This window comes from Manacus candei, unplaced genomic scaffold, assembly GCF_025592945.1.
Source record: "Manacus candei isolate 608988 ecotype Guabito, Panama unplaced genomic scaffold, ASM2559294v1 h1tg000097l, whole genome shotgun sequence".
NCBI classification, from domain to species: domain Eukaryota; kingdom Metazoa; phylum Chordata; class Aves; order Passeriformes; family Pipridae; genus Manacus; species Manacus candei.
Window position 1 is genome coordinate 1794002 of NW_026138145.1, and position 21677 is coordinate 1815678.

The following is a 21677-nucleotide window of genomic DNA, read 5'->3' on the forward strand; positions in this document are numbered from 1 at the left end:
ATTGTCCTGCTGAATGCTGTCCATAGTAAACTTGTATTGCTACACCTGCCAGTAATACATGTACTGACAATGAAATATTGTGTTATTAGCATTTATTTTTTCTCTTACCTCCTTGGGAATACACCTGCTAATTTTTAGTTAGAGCCAGAAATTTGTTAATAATATTATTTAGCCGTGTTGGTTCTCAGGCTGTTCTGTGAAATGCTGTGTTCCTTCTTTTGAAAAAAATACTTGGGAATTAATTTCTTGTCAGTATTGAATTAGGACTTCAGTCTGTATTGTTCAGAGTGGTTTGGTGTGTTCATGTAGTGCATGTTCTCCTCTTGCAGTGAGATGTCAGTGGCTAATGATGAGGAACCAGAGGCCTTGATTTTACCATCCCCACAGCCCTCAGGGAGGCCCCTGGAGTCACTTCCAAACAACCTCCAGGTTCCATCCCCTGCACCTACACTTAGTTCTGGAGTGTCCACACAGGAAAGCAGCATCACCCCCACAGAAACTGAAACTACAGACAGACCCATCTCAGAAGGGGAGGTGCTCTTCAGCTATGGGCAGATGGTGGCTGCAGGAGGTAACCAACTGGATACATCTGTGGAAATTAGAGTTTGAATTAATTTTTATTCTTTATAAACTCTTCCAGTCTCCTGAAGTTATATTTCATACATTTTCTGATAAAACTGCAAGCATTAACCTGGCCCTTAACATGAAGATTGAAGAGAGTTCGTTGTTCTTTTTTTTATCTCTGAACAAAATGCTGCTGTTTTGCAATGAAAAAAAAAGATTCAATCTGTTCTTTTGTCATGAGATCAACTTGGAAAATAATTGGGACTTGTCATGCTCAAGTACCATGTGGTACCAAGTTCTTACTGAAAGCAAAGTGTGAGAAATATGAAAATATGTCTTTATAACACATCCAGCAGTAGGAATTTCCAAATTTACTGAAGCACAGCATTGTAATTATTAAATAATGTGGTCTTGTTTTTTCCATGTAAAAACATTCATGTTTTTTTTAATAGCTGTAACACAAAATATTTTTCATTCTTAGCAGAAGGAGGACTGTCTCTTCCAAACCTCACTGAGAGCTTATCCAGTACTTTACGAGATGCCAATGAGATGGTAAGGAAATGTTTCCTAAGGAAACAGAGTTAATGTGCTTTCCACCTTGGGGCATCTTTATTCACTGGATGTGCTTTAAACATTTTCACTTACCAGCTCCTTAAATTTGCACTTTCAAGCTGTACACTCAAAAAGAGTGTTAGAATTTCAGAACATCAAAGACAAAAAGTTGACATTATACAAACTAATTTATATTTTAAAAAGTTGGATTTATGTAATTCTTTAGGTGAGAGAAAGCTAGTACACATTTTTGTTTCTTTATTGTTTTTAGTTTTAAGACATCTTAAACAGAATAGAACATTGTTATGCTCTGAGCTGTTCCAGCTTTGAGCCATCTTTTAATTGCTTGTGTGATTAAATTATTCAAGTGGGTTTGCTGAGGCTGGAGTTAAAGCTGCTTAAAACATCAGTATAGTTCCTGATCTGATATCTGCTTTAGTCCCTTGTCCTGGAAGCCTCTCAAGTCGAGATGTTCTCCATTCCCTTTCTATTTTAACACTTTTCTTCAAATGCTTTGATTTCCCTCTCAGACTTTGTGTAATGTTTGGTAGGACAGAGCTGTGATATAAATGATGGTTAACAATTCAGTTCAACAAGGAGAAATGCCATATCCTGCTCCCAAGGAGGAACAGCTCTGTGCACCAGGACATTTTGGGGGCTGACTGGTTGGGAAGCAGCTTTGGGGAACAGTCTGGGAATCCTGGTGGACAAGGTGAAATGGCTCAGCCATTGAGGCAAAGAAGGCAAACACCATCCTTTGCTGCACTGGGAAGAGCATTCCCAGCAGATCCAGGGAGGTCTTTCCTCTTTCCTCAGGACTGGTAAGAGCATTTGGAGTGTTCTGTCCAGTTATGGGCTCTCCAGTATAAGAAAGATAAGGATTTAATGGAGTGGGTCCAGCAAAGCTCTGCAAAAATGATTCAGGGATTGGTGCATCTGTCACACTGAGAGAGCTCAGCTGGCTCAGCCTGGAGGAGAGAAAGCTCTGAGGGGATCTTACCAATGTGTATAAATACCTGGTGGAGAGAGGGAAGGAAGACAGAGCCAGACTCTTCTGCCTGGTGCCTGGTGAAAGGAGGCAGGTTGAAATTCAGAAAATTCTTTTTAAATATGAAAAATGTTTTTTCTTTGGGGGTAACCAAGCTGAAAGAACTGCCTTGAGCAGCTAGGATGGACCAGACAATCTCCAGAGGTCCCTTCCAAGCTCCATAAGGCAAATTTAAATGTCCTAGAATAGGAGTCCACCTCTCTTCTCCCTGCCTCTCCTTCCTAAACATTTCTACACGTACATGGCCATACTCTGCCTGTGCATGTTTTCCCATTTAATATCCATGTTCTCATTCATGCCACGGAATCAGAGAATATCCTGAGTTTGAAGGGGCCCACAAGGATCATTAAGTCCAACTCCCTCAGCACAGGACACCCCAAAAAAATCAACTGTAGTTATGAGACTGTGCCCAGAACCTGCAGGTCTTTAAAGCCTCCTCTGTCTGCCACACATCCTCTCTTAAACTCTGGGCTTAAGACTCTCCATATCAGGTGAACTTACAGTTCTCTTCATCAGAATAACATTTGTTCACTAAGATGTTCTTCCCTCTCTTTGTCCCCTGGATCCTTCCAAGAGTCCTCCATCCTCTGTTTCGTGGAGGAACTTAATTGCTTGGTGAGAGCAGCTCTGCAGCCAGATCATTGCTAGCAACTGGTGTGTGTGAGGATTTAACTGTTTCCCTGATCTTTGGAGGCCTAAAGGACCTTGCTCTTCCCTAAGTATTGCAGTCTTTTGCATCAAATAAAGACTGTGCATGTCTGTGGTTAAAGGAGAAAGCAGTGTGTCATCTGTTTGCTTATTTTTAAATGCCTGAATTTTCATGACACCATTTTTCAGTTACAACTGTGACATCTTCCTGTTTAAAAAAAAAAAAAAGCTTAGTTGTGAACTAAAGTAAGAATGAACCAAGTTCCTACAAAAATCAGTTTTGGATCATGTGGGTTTTGTTTCTGTGTTTTAGGATTATGATCCTCCGAGTGAAGGGCAAGTTGTGAGGAGGCTGGATAAAGGATTTCACAGGGATCCTGTCCTGACTCTTTTAGCCAAATTAAATCAAGCACCTGTTTCTCCACAAGAGGGAATAGACCATTTGGAGGTAAGTTACTGTCCTTTGCTTTCCAGTGCAGTAGTTTTGAAGTGGTGCTTTCCTACTCACAAGTAGATAAAATATTGCAAGATTATCCTACCTGTTGGCTGTAGAACAGGTTCATACACTTCATTCCCTGCTGGAAGTGATCCAACTTCTGTTGACCTTCTTCTTGTGTAAAACCTTTTAAAAACACTGAAATATTATTGTAAACAAACTGTACCTAACACCACATGTACCAAGTTTTCAAGGTATGTATGTAACTATTCCCATTTTTTTATCACGTTTGTCCTGTCACACTGAGTGCCAGGGAATTTCCTGTCACTTCAGCAGCATAGGTGGAATGTTTGACAGTACAAGGACACTGCACTTAACAGCCATAGGAGTGTTTTAGGGAGGTATGAAGAAGAACTCACCAAATGTTTAAATGCACTTTGTCGATTCTGGTCTTGTAACAGAATCTCAAAATATTCCTGTTCAGTTGGCATAATTAAAAAAAAGACTAACAGAAAAATAGAACTATCTGCATCACAATTTTTTTTTGTTATACATCTAACTCCTTTCTGTGTGGAAAACAGTAATTTGGACTGGGTGTTTATTCTGACTGACTAGCTTGAGGAATACTGGAAGGAAGTGAACTTTGAATACTGCAGTATGGTCCATGAACACCTTCATTTACAGCAGCTCTTGTTTTTTGTGCTTTTCCTGATGCATATGCAGTTTCTTCCTTCTGTCTTGGTCAGTTTAGTCTAAATAATTACTGACTTGACTCACTTCCTTAACTGCTCCTTTGTCTTTCTTTATTTTGCTAATGAGCTCTGGTGGATGGACTTGGTGAAAAGCTTTCTACGGTGTCAGCTCCAGAGTCTGGCTGTAATTGCAGTGACATTTTCTCATCAGCACTGCCAATTACAAATGCATCTCTAATTTGCTTTTCCCCTTTCCCATAGTCAGGGACCACTCAGTCTGTCCATGCAAGGCACTGATAAACTCCCCCCAGATTCTGGCAAGGTGTGTGCAGGGATCCCTTCTCCTTTATGAGAGAAACAATATTCTCCCCTGTGTTACTAATATTGCCTTGGAACATACACTGTGCACACCTGTGTATGTTCAACCTGTTTTCCTGAATGGAAGCAAGTTGTTTTTTCCAAGCAGCTTTGAAAGTCAGGATCCAGAGAACCATCCCTGTCTTAAGTGCCCTCCAAACCTGCTTAAAAATTGAACCTTTTATCTGACATGCAGTACAGCAGAGAGTCAATAGCTTTTAGATGCTGCCAATGTTTCAAGGTCAGGCAGTCAGCATGGCCAAATCTATAACATTAAATGCTTCATGTGCTAAAAATATAACTTAGGTTTTGATCATGTTGGGATATCACTAACAAAACAAATGGTGTTTGGCTGCAAGTGACCCTCTTCTGTCCAGTGCTGATAAATGCAGATCTTAATTTCAAACCCAGATGGTATCTCCTGGGTTTGTTTTCTTTATTCAGTGCAAATAGACTTAAGTTTATATGTGTTTTAAGGGTTGATTAGGAAACAATGCCTGGGTTTGGAAGATATACACTGAGGTTTTTTTGTACCTGCTGTTCTGATGTTGGTGTCCTCTGTAGGACTCTGATGGCAGTGTTGGGGAGCTCAGTGAAGGTCAAAGACCAAGGCTGACCAGAGCAGAAGAGAGAATCCTGATGGGACATTCCCTTTGTCTGGACCATCCAGCTGCTCAGAGCTCTGAGGACAGACCACACCAGGGATTCCGTCCCGTGTCCCCAGGACAGCTCACCCAAATTGGAGGTGCAGTTACACTGTTAATTCTTCTCTGGGATGTTTATGTGGATTCTGAGGGTTTTTTGTAATAAACCTGAAATAATTTCAGACAGTGTGTTCAAAATCCAAAATTCACAGGCAGTTCCTACAATGAAATTATTATCATCCCTGTTCTGAGAACTGGATTTCATTCAAGCCATATGTTTACTCTTCTTTGCAATCTTTAACAAATTGAACAAAAATCATGGCAAATAGCCACTTGCCTATGAAAAAGATAACTTGTAAAGTATGTATTTTATTCTTTTAAGTCAAATTCAGTCCTGAAAAACACTTAGTTTAACCACGGATACAGGTGGTTCCCACTGGACAGGTATTAACACCAGCAGTTGAAGCTGCTTCTCTCTGTCCCCTTACACAGCACTGCTCCTCTTGGCTTTTAGCACTCCATCCTGGTGATGCTGCAGTGTCTCATAAATGGCAATATATTTCAGCTTCATCTATTCCTATAATGATAGGGAAATTAATATTTAGTATTTTCCCACATGGATGGCTGAGGAACACACATAATGGCTTGTACAAGGCAGTGCAGGGATAAGTTGCTGTGGTGAACCAGGGACTTTTATTTCTTTTCAGTTGAAACCAGTGCTGAAGCCAGTGGTCCATCCTTCCTCTCCCTGATTTTTTTATCCCAGTGTCTCCATTGTTATCTGAAAATGTACATCCACGCTTGTTTAATTTAACAGCTGCAAGCATGTAGAAACTCTTTGTTGACTGTGGTTTTAAATATGTTTAAACTAGACTGAAATAATTATTAAGCTGTTGCAACACAAACTTGGTTGCCCTGATTCATCAGAAATTGTGTAAATTAAAGTGATCAAACAGCTGGTTTTCTGTCCTTTTAATTTTCACGTTTCTGGATCTGACAAAGAAAGCAGATCTCACATTATTAACCCTTGACCACTAGGAAGTGGATTGATATTGAATGTGTTCGACACGTGGCAGAAATAATCTTGGAGAAATAAGAATATTTGCTTGGTTTTGAAGTGATTAAACATTTGAACTGGTTGCACAGAGAGTAATCTTTTAAAGTAGCTGTGACCAAATGTTTTGGACCAACTACATGTTGAAATACATTGAAAATACATTCTGGTAAATTATACACTGTTAAACATTTACTTTAAAGTGGTTTGTTGCTTGGAGATTGGTTACATCAGGCTCCCTGGGGTAAGACATTTCTCCAAGTCACTTGTTTAACTCTGTTGCTGGAGGACAGTCAGCACTGAGGACACTGTGATAAAGGAATAAATCAGTGATCTAGGTCATTTGCAGATAGTGATGGGACAAAGGGGAAGAGTTTTAAGCCAAAAGATGAGAGATTTACATTAGATGTGAGGAAGAAATTCTTTACTCAGAGGGTGGGGAGACCCTGGCACAGGTTGCCCAGAGAAGCTGTGGCTGCCCCATCCCTGGGAGTGTTCAAGACCAGGTTGGATGGGGCTTGGAGCAACCTGAGCTAGTGGAAGGTGTCCCTGCCCATGGCAGGGGGTGGAACTGGATGATCTTTAAGGTCCCTTCCAACCCAAACCCTTCTGGGATTCCATGGTTCTGTAAGTCTCTAACAGTGCTCAGGACCATGGAGTTAGAAGGTGCCTGTTAATTGGAGAACCTGTCTCCAGGGATATCTTCTCCTTACCCAGACTGTCCATAGCTGTATCTAGCATGGCATGTTTCTATCTCCTCTATATCTTCTTTTTTTTTAATTTATTTTATTTAATTTAGCATGCCCTTTGACTGTCCTGTAAATATCTTAACACTTTTCAAAACCAAACCAGCTCCTGCATTTGATGATAATCTGCAAATAATGTGTTTCTCCACTGATTTTTTTAAACTCATTTCTCAAAATCTCATAGTATTGTTTTTATTTTAGTATTTTTTTGAGAGGAGACAAGTGCCCTGGACTAACTACCATAGGGGAATTGCCCTGTGCTTTCACAGAATCTGTAATAATCCCACACTGAGCTGTGTTGCATTCTCATGATTTATAGTTCAGCTTCTCTCCCTCCCCACCTCCGAACACAGCACAGTATTCATTGCATTGCTAAGGAAACATCATTGTGTAAAAGCTCAGGTCTGCTTTCAAGGCAAGAGTGTTTTCCTATCAGGGAGGAACAGAAAATCTTCTTTCCAAGTCCTTTTGTTAGTGAAGTCAATGCTGAATAGGAAACAAACAATCCCTTCTTGGAGGGAGGGCACGGTGGAGGGGGGAAGGAATGATCCCTGATTGTTTCCACTTTCCTTCCAAATCTTTTTGATCTGACCACTGGTATGTGAGATTGCCAGTCAAATCACCTATTTCCTGATGGCCACAACAGCTGCAGTGGAGGCCCATCATTTTATTGGACAGTTATTTTTAGGGCTACAATTAAATAATTGTTACACCACTGGCTGTCAAAGTTCACATATTTCAGGCTGTGCCTCTCTGTCCACAGAACCTTGCAGTGGATACTCAGTTTCTCTCTCAGAATGAGTCGCTCACAGATGTATCTGTAAAAAATTTGGGGGTTGTGTGTCTCGTCTCTGGGTTATTTTCAGTTTTGTGCCCAGTTTTTATTTGTGTTATGGAAACATGATGTCCATTTGTAGGATGGAGTAGGTGTTGCTCATGTAGATACCCAACAGCATCTTCCTGATCAGTCCTTCATTTATAAATCCTTGTTTTCAGTGCTTAAAGTCATAGATATAAAAACCAACATGCAAATGAAATGTGGCACATGCAGTCTTAAAGTGAACAATAATTACAGTTAATTAAGCAATGATTATAGTTAATTAGGCTTAAAATTCATTCCTTGGCTCTGTATGATAGCAGAAGGCTAAAGTTAGTTCAGGAGCTGTCAGTACATTTTTCATAAAGATGCTTCACATACTTGCAGGCTGCAAAAGCATGATAAATGCTGGATTAGAGAGCAAATTATCCCTTTAAAATAGACTATGCACAGGTTTCTTTTAATAATTTCCTGAAGAATCCTTTCCAGTCTCTTTCCAGTAAGTAGGATAAAGCTCATTAAGCATACAAGGTATGATGAACTGTACAGCTCTGAAACTCTCAGAAATGCTGCCCCATTAGAAATCTACAGATGATAAAACTGATTTATTTTTTCAATTTCCACAGACCCTTATTTCTTTTTTGTTCCCACAAGAACGGTTTAAGGGCTGTACAAAAGGCCATGTGAGGAGGAAATCACTCTCTTTAACACTGCATGTTGCACTGTTGCATTTTGAAAGGCTGCACATTCTGCCACAGCATTTGACCAGGAAAATTATTGCTCTGACTCATCAAGGAACTTTTTTCTCTCAGCAGAAATTCTTGGAGATGCAGATACAAGTCGTGGTCCAATGCTTTTGGCTGAGCTGGAATCACAGCCAGCTTCAAATCCCTCTCTGCAAGCAGCCCAGCCAGGCTGCACAGTGACATCTCTCTCAGAGGATCTGTCCCAGGTGAGCTGAAAGGATTCTTTCTGTGACTAGTCAGAAGGAGCAAACTGTAACCTTGGAAAACAGATTTTCCTATTCCAATGTCGTGCCTGACATCACAGAACTGCTGCATTTTAAGTGACACGTTCAGCTGAGAAATTGAAGTCAGAACTACATGTGTGTAATAAAAATGATTGTGTTTCCTGTGGCAAATCCTTACAATACCCTTTCTGCCAGGCTCAGACCTTCTCTTTTTGCCTTTTCTGCACTTCCTCACGGCTTCACTGCTCTCACAGCATCTAATACTGATCTGATACTCAGTTCAGATGGGGCATTCCAATGCTTTAGGGGCACAGAGCTTCACATGCAGAAGAATAACATCATGGGTATACAGGAGAGGAAGCAGCAATGAGGGATTTGGCCTCAGAAGTTATAACCCACTGATTCAGCATTTCAGGAGCTTCATTTGTCCTAATAGGGGCAAGGTTGGAAAGGCAGTAAAGGATAATGTTCCTCAGAACACTTAAAGGTAGAGGAACATCCTATTGATCTCTGCTTCAAACCTAGACAGCTAATTTTTTTTTTTATTAGTATGTGCTGTTACCTAGAGATGATGGTTTACTTGGTAACTGGGGATAAATTCAAATAACAAGTGGCAAAAGCTAAAAATGAGGTGGCAGACTGCTCTCTAATATGTGAAGCTTCAGAGGGTGTTTGAAAGTAATTATGTATTACCGTGGTTGCTGTGTTCATGGATAAATTCTGGCCTTCCCTGGTGTTCTATATAAAATAACCTAAAGTATCATTTATTCACCTGACTTTGCCATGTTATAACCCACATTGCCACATTTGGGTTTATGATTTTGAGCCTTGATGCCATTGGTGTCTGAGCAGTCCTTAAATGTATCACCTGAAGTGTTGCATCTTCGAAGAGGATTTTAAATGTCACACCTCTTTCACTTTGAGATCACCAGAACATACTGTTTCTTGGAATGACTGTTCATGGGCAAAACTGGATTCTGTGACTGCTGTGTGTGTTGGGGTGAAGCTCATATCCTTGTTCTTGTCTCACTGGCCAAAAGTAATGGGGACAGAGGGGATAAAACATGTTTCCTTTTTTAGCCCCATTAGCTGTGGTAAAGAATACAGTGATACCTGCATCTTATACTCAGCTGATGGGGTTAGGATTGATTTTTACTTTTTTAGATACAGGGAAATAATAGTTTACTGTGTGTAAGATTGCCCATGTACATGGTCTTACCTATGCAAGAAATCTGAGGTGATCTGACACAGTGTCTGTCACAGAAAATATACAGTTATATATTGGCTATCACTTTATATGTAGATAGTTATACATTATCTTATCTTCAGAAACTTTTTCTTGCATCTGAACCCTTAGTGTGGCCTTCTTTTTTGCCTGCTGGCATGTAAAACTCACCCTCCCTTCGAACCAAGCAACCAAACCCCTTAACTTTGTGTGGTTTTGTTAGGTTTGGTTTTCTTTCCCCCCCCAACAAAACAACCTCTTCCTGTGTGTGTTTATTCCTGATGTAAGATTCCAGATCAGTGTTCCTCCCAGGCCCACCTTTTAGCTTTTCTCTGATGTGACCATACCTATAAAAGATAATCACAATAAACATCCCTCCTGGATGGGGCAAAGCTGTTTTCCATAAGATCCTCTGCTAGATTTCTACATCCTTCTCTGAAAGAAAAAAAATGATCCCTGTACCAGATGATTTGAAAGCTTGTTTTGACAGCATCTCTCTGCCATGTGACAGTGATGAACCTTTCCCCTCCTTTCAATTAGGGATGGCATCTGTGTTCTGCTCCACGGCTGGATCTGCTTTGTCACCTGCCTGGAGGAATCAGATTTTCTGGGAACATAATACCAGCTTAGGAGAGCAAGAGCTACTCAGGCTTTCAGAATGATTCATTCATTGTGTGCAATGTTTAAGGAAAATAATCACTTTAAACTTCTTGAAAGATTTCCTCCCAGGTTAGTCACTGACTCTCACATCAGTTGCTTCTCATCTTGTTTTTCATCTGCAGGCAGTGTTTGCCTTCACTGAAGTTAAACTGTATCACCTACACACAAAGCCAGGAGACAAATCTATTCAGGAGCAAAGTTTGCTGAGAGACCTGAAGAAAATACACTATTTCAGGCAGGGTCCAGCCAGCCTTGGTAGAGCTTTGTCCTGGTTTAACTGGGAATGATCTTCCTGGATGTTGGGGTTTGTTGTGGCAAAGCTTGGGTGGTTCCTGCAGTCTGTCCAAAGAGGATCCTTATGTCAGGGGTCATCTATGTACCACTTGTTTGCTCCCTGGCACTGGTGTGTAGATCAGGTTTTGACCAGCAGAAAGAGCACTGAATTTTCATGTAGGGCACAGGCAAATGCCTTTTAGTCATGAAATCTGTGTGGTCACTCTCTCTCCAAAACAAACAGTTTAAGTCATATAGGAATTCTCTTATCTACCCAAATTCCTTGGCTACTCCTCCATTTCTAGCATTAGATAATTTTGGGGTTTTTTTAGATTTATATATGCTTTTAGCCACTGTCAGACAGAAAGCCAGACTAAATGCATCTTCAGTTTGACCTCTTCTGTCCGTTCTTGTGCAACAATACAGGAATTTACTGTTATTTGTGGCCACTTTGCCCCTCTGCTCTCAGCTCTAAGAAGCAGGAGAATGACTGGGAGGAAGCTGGGCTCTTCTATTCTAAATAAATCATTTTGATCACGGGAGGGACAGCAACATTGAAGTCATATTTGCGTGGCTGAACATTCCAAAGGTGGTAAATCTAAATCATCTGAAGCCCCAAATGCATTGTTAAAATCTTAGAGAATCATTTGGTTGCAAAATATTTTCATGATATGCTTTTATAAGTATGAATGTTTTTATACAGTCCACATTTTTTAAGTGGGATTGGCACTGTGGTATTCTCATTAGCTTTCATTTTTTAGTATTTCAAAAGACATGGCTTTTTTAATCTTCAGGAATGCATAATTGTAGGTTATGAATACGTTATCTCCCAACTAATGTTTGCACCTCAGTTCAGTTTAAACTGGCTTTTGGTTCATCCTATTAAAAATGCAAAAGAAAACAACAAAAAAAACCCCCATACTTGAAATGGACCCATTTGGAAATGGACCCCACAATGGATCCTGTTTTGCTGCTGACATTTAATGTTCTGTAGCCTTGGTGGCTTTCAATCACCTTTCCACGAGACCTTTCTGCTTTCAGAAAATAATCTCAGCACTTTCTCATCTTGTGCACTTTAAATGATGAACAGAATTGGACAACATCGTGGTGGCAGAGGTACCCCAGTCAGTGGTGACACTGAATAGTTTTTCTTTTTGTTCCTTCTGGTTTTTACCCCGTTGGCTTAAATGGTTGTTAACTGCATGAGAAGCAGTGTCCTCACTGCTGAGATTCCTGATACCATCAGAGGCAGGTGTTAACTGAAAAAAAATGGGAAGCCCTGATCACAGAGTTGGCACCATGTTTGCCAGACATAAAAATTTTCTTATTTTCGTTAATACTTTTGGCTGTTTGGCTCATGGCCTCCACAAATAGTGGAGGGTTTCTCTTGCTTTCCTTTCTCTTTCCTTCTCTTCCTTTTTAGCTTTTTCTTCCTTTTTAGCTTTTGGAGGAGGGGAGCAAAATCCCCCTGGTGCTGTGTCATGAGATCTTCAAGAGAACAGCAGTGCCACTGCTTCTCAGGGCATATCATTTTCCCTGAAGTCATAGAGCAGTTCTTTCCATGGGCTCCACATACTGTGTGATATGCAAACACATATGGTCTTTCTTGTGTTCCTCCTTAAGGCTTCATAAAAAAAAACAACTTATATTCATCCATGGAATCAACAGAATAACTGATGAAATCAAATTTGTCTGTCTTAAGAAAACGCTTCATTCTTCTAGGTAGGCAGATGGTGACAGAACGAGGGGCACTGGTTTTGAACTGACAGAGGGCAGGATTAGGTGGGGTCTTGGAAAGAAATTCTTGGCTGTGAGGGTGGTGAGGCCCTGGCACAGGTTGCCCAGAGAAGCTGTGGCTGCCCAATCCTTGGAAGGGTTCAAGGCCAGGTTTGAAGAGCCTTGGAGCAACCTGGTCTAGTGGAAGGTGTCCCTGCCCAGGGCAGGGCGTTGGAACAGGATGATTTTTAAGGTCCCTTCCAGCCCACACCATTCTGTGATTCTAGAACTCCACGACTGTGTTTTGCACTTATATTTCCTGTCTACTTGTAATGGAATGTCCTCAGGACACAATTCCTCTTCCAGTTAACACGTAAGATAACAAGCAAACTTGACAAATGTCTCCCTTTTTAACATGCAAAGCATTTGTTGCTTCTAAAAACTTTCCCTGCAGCGTTGTTGCAGACCTGGGTCCTGGAGAGCATTTCAGCAAGAATAGAAAATGGTTTTAAAAACTGGGCCAAGGAAATAAATTTTAGACTTGACCTGGGTTTTCCAACCAATTAATATTTTTCTTTTCCCTTTCAAATTTCTCTTGTTAGTCAGGAGGATAATACCTAGGGAGAAGTCCTGGATATTGAAGAAAGCCAGGGAAATAGTATGTTCTTTCCACCACATGCTTTGAGTAAAAATTGAGGGTCTCCTGTGTCTTCAGGTCTAAATGGCACTTTGCCATCCATACCTACTGCTCCCAGGATGTTTGTCCAGAGGGAATAACGTTGCAATAGGCTGATTGAGAGCTGAATTCTTTTGAAGTCAAAAGGAAGGAGAACAAATGCATATCCTTTAATGAATCTTTAAAAACCTCTTTGGATGTTTCTTGAAGCTCCATGTAATCTTGCTGTGCTTTTACATCAAAAGTCAGGTTTGTAATATGGTTTTAATGTGTGATACACAGGAGGAAAGCCAAGGAGCTGCACAAGTTGAGACTGTGAGACCACGAGTTATCCTTGTGAGAAGGATGTCTGAAGAGATGCAACAAGCAGGTAAATGATGTCAATAAGCAAACAGTTCTCTCAGTTAAGCACATCACTTTTAAATATTGTTGTATACTGATGTATAATAAAGTTCTGATTTTTTAAAATCTGGTTTTTATTACCACAAAGTTTCCAAGCATTTGTGTGTGCATAGTGTGTACATGTTTACATAGATCTGATATTGTTGGGGTGCACTCAAAGGATTGGAAATTCAGCCTGAAAAAGGCTCCAAGGAGACCTTAGAGCACCTTCCAGTACCTAAAGATCTCCAAGAGAGCTGGAGAGGGGCTTTGGACAAGGGCCTGGAGTAACAGGACAAGGGGGAATGGCTTCACACTGACAGAGGTCAGGGTTAGGTTGGATATTGGGAAGAAATTCTTCCCTGTGAGGGTGGTGAGGCCCTGGCACAGGTTTTCCAGAGAAGCTGTGACTACCCCATCCCTGGAAGTGTCCAAGGCCAGGTTGGACAGGACTTGGAGCAACCTGGGCTAGTGAAAGGTGTCCCTGCCCATGGCAGGGGGTGGGACTGGATGGTCTTTAAGGTCCCTTCCAACCCAAACCCTTCTGGGATTCTCTGATTCTATTAAATGTATTTGTATGTAAGTCATCAAAATCCTTGTAATTAAGTATTTATTTAAATTTGTGCTTACCAGGAGCATTACAATGTGCATCTTGTGTAGTCAACTGAATCTTAATTGCTTTATAGAATGCTGTTCAGCACATGAGATATTCATGATGTTGTGATAGAAGGGAGTGGTTCCTACATGAGAGAAAATGCAGGGGTGCTACACAAGAACTGAAAAGTAGTAGTAAGTTAAGACCATGCAAATGTGGGAAAAAAATATAGATTTTCAGTGTTAAAAGGACCTGGTTTGAGATGGGCTTTAAGCTGGTGTGTAACAGATAATAATTTTCTTTAGTGAAGGACACTCGGCATTATCTGTGCTATTTTTGGAGATTACTTAACAGTGTTTGTTGAAAGAGTTAAGGATGATGAAAGAGAGGGAGAGAATATCTTTTGTTTATTGTGGTTCAAGTCAGTTTGGAATAGCATAAACTGTGCACATTACTACCATGTTTAATTGTTTCAGCAGATAAGAACTTTGTGGAGGTGCTGGTGTGAGATATGTAGCAGTTTTAATCTTACACACTAAGAACAGGAATCTAAAAACCTGCATGTCTACAATATATCCAATTATAATTGCTCCACCCTAGCACAGACAAATTCTTCCTTCAAGCCCTTTTAAAAATAATTCTTTGAACTTCTTCCATTTAATTTTTTTTTAAGAAAACATCTCTTCGAATTAGAATTCCGAGGGAATTATTTTGCTTCAAATATTTATAATAAGTGGTAAGAAAAGCCCTAGGCCAGTGTTGTTGGAACCTCATTTCAAAACCGTGGTTTGCATATGAAGAAAGTTATGAATAATGTAAAAATTATCTGTGGACAATTAGTGGAAAAGCTGACAGAACTGAAGTGGCACAACTTAGTGCATGTCTGGTATTTCCCTATACATTTCCCTATACTGTAACACGAGGAATTTGGGCACAGTCCAACTGTGTCTGTGTGTCAGCTGAAAATGTGTGACCAGGAGATGGCAGTAGTCAATTTTCTTTGAGAGAATCAAAAGAAAAAAAAAAAAAAAAGATGATTTAGTGATTTATATACCAGGATCATTTAAATCTCATTCAAAGCATACATATTTAATGAGCCAATAAAAATCTAGAGGGTTTGGAAATGGAAACAACTGTCTGTCAGTGTTAACCAGAAGGTCTTGTCTCCATGAGCTTCACCACAGAGAACTTAATCAGGCAAAAAGTTGAGGGGAAAAAATTAATAAGAAGCATTTGAAAGAAAAAGGAAAACTTGCAACATGATAAGTGTAGGTGGGTTTGAGTAAATACAACATTTTAAAATCAAGCACATCTGTTGCTGTAAGTTCAAAGCACCCTGTTTATAAAAACTTCATGTCAGATGGTGGCCTTCACTGGAATAGCAAGGGACAAGAAATACTTCCCTGGAAGTGGAGAAGCATTTCGGAGACAGGATCACTAAGGTAGTTTTTTGGAGTTTAAAGGGTAAGTGGTTGGATTGGTAGAGCTTAGGAAATCTAAAGCCCTGAGACGAAATGTGAGTTCAGAGTGCTGGGAGAAAAGGGAAATGGTTTTGGACCTAAAGTTGGATGTAAGAAAAAAGCCATTTTTACTTAAATAATAAATACATGCCAATATTTGATTCATCTTTCAATGGCTATGAATATATATATATATATATATACATACATATATATATATATATATATGATAGAACTTTCTTTTGTTGTTTAAAAATTTCTTGTGGTCTGCACTGAACATGTGTTTTTACTGAAGGAAAGTTGATTGATGGCTTCTAATGAAAGCTGAAGTTCAGTAGGACTGCTACAATATCATGCCTGAAAGGGTAAAGTCTCCTGAAAGTTACAGCTGAAAATCAATCCTGAATGTATTATTAATTGAAATGTGTGCCTTCTCTAGACATAGTGGAGACAGTGGTTTGAAAACACAGAGTTGTAGTACATAATATACATGCATATATATTTTTGGCTTTATAATACCCTTTAATCTTTGTACTGTTCTTTCATACATCTTCATGCATTTAATATGATAGTAATTGTTGTGGTTGGTGAATGCACATATTTCCAGAATTTAAGCATTTTTGGGCTTACATTAAAGGGATTCAGAATTTTTAAAATTAAAATGAAAGAGCAGGTGGCAATGTTTGACTGCAGAGTGTTTTTAAACTTTAATAAGAGCAGCTCAGAACCAGAGGTGGATGTATCTTCGCTTAATTATTTTTTCTGCAGCACAGACTCTCAAAATGTGACCTAGAGAGCAGAACTTCATGGTAGTAATTCCTTTCTATCTCCAGCTGGTGAATTATACTCAGGCAGCCATAAGTAGCTGGGAAAGTAATATTGGGACACTAAGGAATTGGCTTTGTTGCCACAGAGAGGTTGCACAATTGCTTGTGGAGGAGATGATCTGTGCAATACATGAATAAGACAACAAGAAGCCTTTAAAACAATCTGTATAGAAAAAATAAAGCTTCCATGGTCCTTGTTCAGCACTGAAAATGGGCTGCTTCTGTGTCAACATTGACAGGATGCTGTACTGAAAGCTGTAATACTGAAAATATGGCCATAACTAAATACTTCTTTGTCTCTCTTCTTCAGCCAGGAATTGCTCTGAGTTAGGTTTTGGGTTATTTTTTCTTAAAACTATTGTGGCGTGAGGCAAATCTGTACCAGATGCTTCAAGGAAGGAAGAAGATTAGGATAAGGCTAAAGGTCTTTCTTTTTTTTCTTAGAACTGGAACTGTTTTGGTCAAACTCAATGACTGTTCTATAGAAAGTTTACTTTTGCCTTAATATCCTGCTGTTTCTTTTTTTGGCCTGAATTTCACTGGAAGGCTTTTGCTGAGGATTCTCCATCCCACCCTGAAAACAGCAGCTGGTGAAGCAAAGCAGAGCTGTTCTTCTTCCACACTGTGGAGGGAACCACCACAACCTGAGGGGCAGAAAAAGTGTGTGTGTGTGTGTAGCTCTTTGAATTCAGCTGTTTTCTGAGAGAAGATCTTGGAAATTGAAGTAATGAAATCACTTAGCTGTAATTATGGCATTCTTCAAGCAAGTACCCTGTCAGAGGTTTGTGTAAGTTTTTCAGTGCTTCTTCAGAATTCGAATCATAAAATGGTTTAGCTTGGAAGAGACCTTAGAGATCATCCAGTTCCAACCCCCTGTCATGGGCAGGGGCACCTTCCACTAGACCAGGTTGCTCAAAGCTCCATCCAGCCTGGCCTGGAGCACTTCCAGGGATGTTTCTGGTCTATTTTACCTCTGGTTTTCCCATCCAGTTACCTCTCTGTGCTATCAGGTGGCTCATGGACATCATTCAGTTAATGTATTTTATGTTTGGGGAAGTCAGGAAATGCAAACTCGCATTTCCTGCAGAAACTCTGTGTTTTCTATAAGTAGTCATCAGCTTTTAGGTGCTCCAAGTGGATTAGAACACCAGTTCTCGAGGAGTTTTTGGTTATTCTGCACGTGTCCATAGGAGTTACACGATAGCCCACGCAGTAGAAAACACATCTGAGTAATAAGTGTGCATTTTGCATAACATTCCACCTAAAATCCACAGTAGCCATGCTTGAGAGTTTCTAGTTTGAATTACCCTAAGTACGAAAAGTACTGTGTTATAGTACATTTTTGGAGCAGGAGTTTTTAATTTCTTGGCTTTTGTAAGTATAACTTATCCATTAGCAAGTGTCATTTATATCTGTGGCTGCTTCTTTTCCCACCGAGTTACTTCAGTTCTTTTTCAGACAAAATGTTAAAGCAGAAGTGTGATTTTTTCCATAGATTAAGGCAAAGTCTTGTGCAGGATTGTTGCTGTGGACAGTGATGTGCTGCTGCTGGGGGTGTGCTCTGCTGCTTCAAGTTTGGGTCATGAGGAGCCAAGCTCCAAGAGCTGCTGTGGGTCTCATGGGATTGTGCACACCTTTCTACCCAAAAGAGATCCCAAAAGATCTCTTTCTGGAAAATGATCCTCTACTCTCATAGAGGAATTTCTTCCCCTCATTTACTTGTACTGAAGTTGTAAAGAATAGGAACTACAAGCAGGTGAAGCACGACTCTCTCTGGTATGTTTTTTAGACTCCTAGAATGTCGTTTGATTTTCTGAGGCACATAAATGAATTGAAATCCAAGTAATCAGATGGAGAAATAAAAAAACAAACAAACAAACAAACAAACAAAAAACACCAAAAAAACCCCAACAACAAAAAAACCCAAACAAAACCAAAACAAACAAACAAACAAAAAACCAAGAAGACACAGTTTATATTTAAAGAAGATTGTACAAGGCAGGCTGATATTGCCCTGCAGTCTGAGGGTTTCCTGCTGAGTGCCGTGCTCAGGGAGAATCCATTCCCCTCTGGAGGCCAGTTCCACACCACATATGACCTGGACCTTTTCTTTTGGATCTACATGCATTAGTTTTTTGTTCACTTGGCAATTTCCTTCTGCTTCTAAGAGGCTGAGAGTTAGTTCTTCTCTTCCTGCAGCCCTCCTTAAGTGTCACAGAGGGACACAGCTCCCTCACTGCTGCAGTGACATTGCTGTGACCTTGTGCTGAGGCTTTGGCTGTGGGAGGTTTGTGCAGAGGCAGAAAACTTCCCTTTTCAGTCTTCCCCTGGTGCCTGTCTGTACAGGTGATGCTTCACACTCCTCATGAAATCTGCACAGCTTTCTGTATCCTCATCCAGTCCTCCTGAGAATCCAGTGCTGTGCTCTGTTGGGTGTCAGTGTGGGGAATCTCTGGAGGGGAAGGTATTTTGCATTTTTCATACAGTAACAAGAATAAAAGCAGGAAATCTTCCAGTGTGGGCTTAAGGAATGTTCCTGGCCAGAAGTTTTAAGTCCAGGAGGTGGGACTGACAGCTGTTGCCCCAGTGCTGGAGCAGGTGAAAGCAGTTCACAGTTGCTTCTTTCTCTGTTTTGATCATATCTTTGTGTTTAAATACACTTATTTTGCTGAGGTTCAAGGGTGTATTCCTGTATCAGTCCCCTCCTCTGGTCTGTACACAGCAGTAAGGATTTTCAGTGAATTCCAGCACCAGCTGGGGTTTTTTGGGCAGAGAGGGAAAGAAAAACTTACTCAAAGTGACATGATCACCACTTAAAGTATTACTTTCTATGGAAACTGTCAAATACTAAAATTTTTTACTTTTTTTTTCAGATTTACTGGGGCTCAAAGTAAATATTCCAAAATCTCATCTGATTCTCTCTTCAAGCCTAGATTTTGAAAGACTGCAGGTGATCTGATCCAGTGACCTGTGGCATCCCTCGAAGTGCTTTTTATAAATCATAAACTAGAGTTCAGGGCAACAACAGAATTAAGCCTCATATTTCACTCATAGCTGGGGGCTGTAATGTGAAAATAATGAGGGACCAGTCTCTTTTCCATGCTGGTAAACTGAAAACTCATGGCACTGCTGCATAAAGCACCCGGTGTATGTTTGGAATTTGTCCTTTTTCATGGAATCATAGAATCACAGACTGGTTTGGGTTGGAAGGATCATCCAGTTCCACCCCCCTGCCGTGGGCAGGGACACCTTCCACTAGCCCAGGTTGCTCCAAGCCTCATCCAACCTGGCCTTGAACACTTCCAAGGATGGGGAGTCCACAACTTCTCTGAGCAACCTGTGCCAGGGCCTCACCAGCAATATAGTAAGAGTTTCTTCCTAATATCTAACTTTAATCTACTCTCTGTCAGTGTGAAGCCATTCACCCTTGTCCCATCACTTTTTACCTCTAAATGTGATTTCCAGTCCAGGTGCCTGCTGAGCATCAGCTGCCTGTATCACATCACACAACACCAGGGGGTTCTGAGGGCCTTCTGTTCTAAAGTATGTCTTAATAATGTAAAGGGTTTCACTTCCAAATTAATTAGAATTTTTTTTTAAAAAATTACTTCATAATTGCATTTACTTTTCAGACATTTGTGACAACCTGCTGGAACCTGTCCAGGCTGCCAGGGAGTTCTGCTAAGCTGCAGCACCACTGCAATTCTCCATATCTTCCCTTTTTATCCCTTTTGGCCACTCAGGGTTTTTTTAATGATTATTTGATTGATTGGGGTTTTTTTGGTAATTTGTGTCTCTAGGGGCCAGGCATATTCTAGGCAGAATTCTTATTAAAAGGAGGACACCTCTTGGTGCTGCATATCCACTCTTAAGAATTGGAATGTATTAGCTGAGAGCCCTAAATTGCTATTTCCACTTTGGCAGCCTACCTTTGATGTCTCACCAGCTCCAGTTTTAGTTGTATAAATCCACCTATTGTCAGCCTGTCTGGGGGTCAGGCTCCAATGTGATGCTTTTCCTTTTGTGTAAGATTCTCATGTGGTGGTGGATCAGCTGGAGTTGCTGTGGATTGCAAGCAGGGGATGATCTTGGTAACATGTATTAAATACAGTCTCAGATCTCCTGGACACTCACACACTCCTGCCCAGTCTATGGAAGTTGCTGTGCCAGGGCAGCCTTTCCTTCAGCCTGCCTAGGATTGGTAAACACGCCGGGATCTCACTGAAGCAGCTTTGTATTGAGGATTATGATTTGTATGCACTTTTACAAACTTACAGTAATTGCTGTTGCCTTCATTGTAAAGAGCAAAATATAAACACACACAATAAACCCCTTTAATGGGCACTGATCCCACTGGCACTGATCTTGAGCAGCTCTGAATAAAAGCAGATGGTAGCAGGCTGACTAGGCTGACCTGCTTTCCCCTTTCATGCAAACATTGCTTATATAAATGGGGGACACACACAAAAAATTAATGGGCTTGGGCAAGCCACCTAAGGACAGAGACTCCCCATGTACTTAATGCTTACATCAGCCCCAGGGCTGTTTCCAGTTAGTTCTTCTCTGGAGGGAGAAGTTTCTCACAAATTAGTGGTTCCACAGCTCTGAGCCCATGGTTTAATAAGAAAGAACTGATGTGCCTCTAGAAAGTAAGTGTGCTCAGCTGTTCTGTGGCCTGTGTGTTGTGGTAGGTCATGGAAAAGGATCAGAACACTCTCTCCTGAACCTGCTGCTCATTTATAGACATATAATTGAGTCTGAAGTCCCTTTGCACATCATCGTCTGTCATAATGTTGTGAAGAGGCATTGGATTTTTATGGTCTTGTACTGCTTTAATTCACGTGCCTGTTTGTTAGCAGGGATGGTAAATGAATTTAAATTGAGATTCCTGGTTGTTCTAAGTGATGTGCCTCTTGTCACTGTAACAAGATGTGATCAGGGGGCTGGAGCACCTCTGCTATGGAAACAGATTGAAATGAGAAGAGAGACCTTAGAGCACCTTCCAGTGCCTTAAGGGTATATAAAAAGGAGGGAGATGGACTTTTTATATGGACAGATAGTGACAGAACAAGGGGGAATGGTTTTAAACTGAAAGAGGGCAGGTTCAGATTAGATTTTAGGAGGAAATTCTTCCCTGTGAGTGTGGTGGGGCCCTGGCACAGGTTGCCCAGAGAAGCTCTGGCTGCCCCATCCCTGAAAGTGTTCAAGGCCAGATTGGACAAGGCTTGGAGCAACCTGGTCTAGTGGAAGGAGTCCCTGCCTATGGCAGGGGGGTTGGAACTGATCTTTATGGTCCCTTCCAACCCAAACCAGTCTGTGATTCTAAGAAATAGCAT

At 40.7% G+C, this 21677-nt stretch overlaps 1 protein-coding gene across 7 annotated transcripts in view; it reads left to right on the plus strand.

Annotated features, from left to right (window-relative positions):
- The window catches only part of KIAA0586 (KIAA0586 ortholog), a 73942-nt gene that overhangs the window by 34908 nt on the left and 17357 nt on the right, over positions 1 to 21677 (plus strand). For 3 of the 7 annotated variants that reach the window (XM_051768744.1, XM_051768741.1, XM_051768747.1), the window contains 6 exons: positions 330 to 571; positions 1046 to 1116; positions 3126 to 3260; positions 4862 to 5042; positions 8371 to 8510; positions 13361 to 13448. In XM_051768744.1, coding sequence (XP_051624704.1) covers positions 330 to 571; positions 1046 to 1116; positions 3126 to 3260; positions 4862 to 5042; positions 8371 to 8510; positions 13361 to 13448 — 857 coding nt within the window. The remainder of the gene's footprint in view (positions 1 to 329; positions 572 to 1045; positions 1117 to 3125; positions 3261 to 4861; positions 5043 to 8370; positions 8511 to 13360; positions 13449 to 21677) is intronic. The other 4 variants (XM_051768743.1, XM_051768742.1, XM_051768745.1 and 1 more) reach the window with 4 other exon arrangements.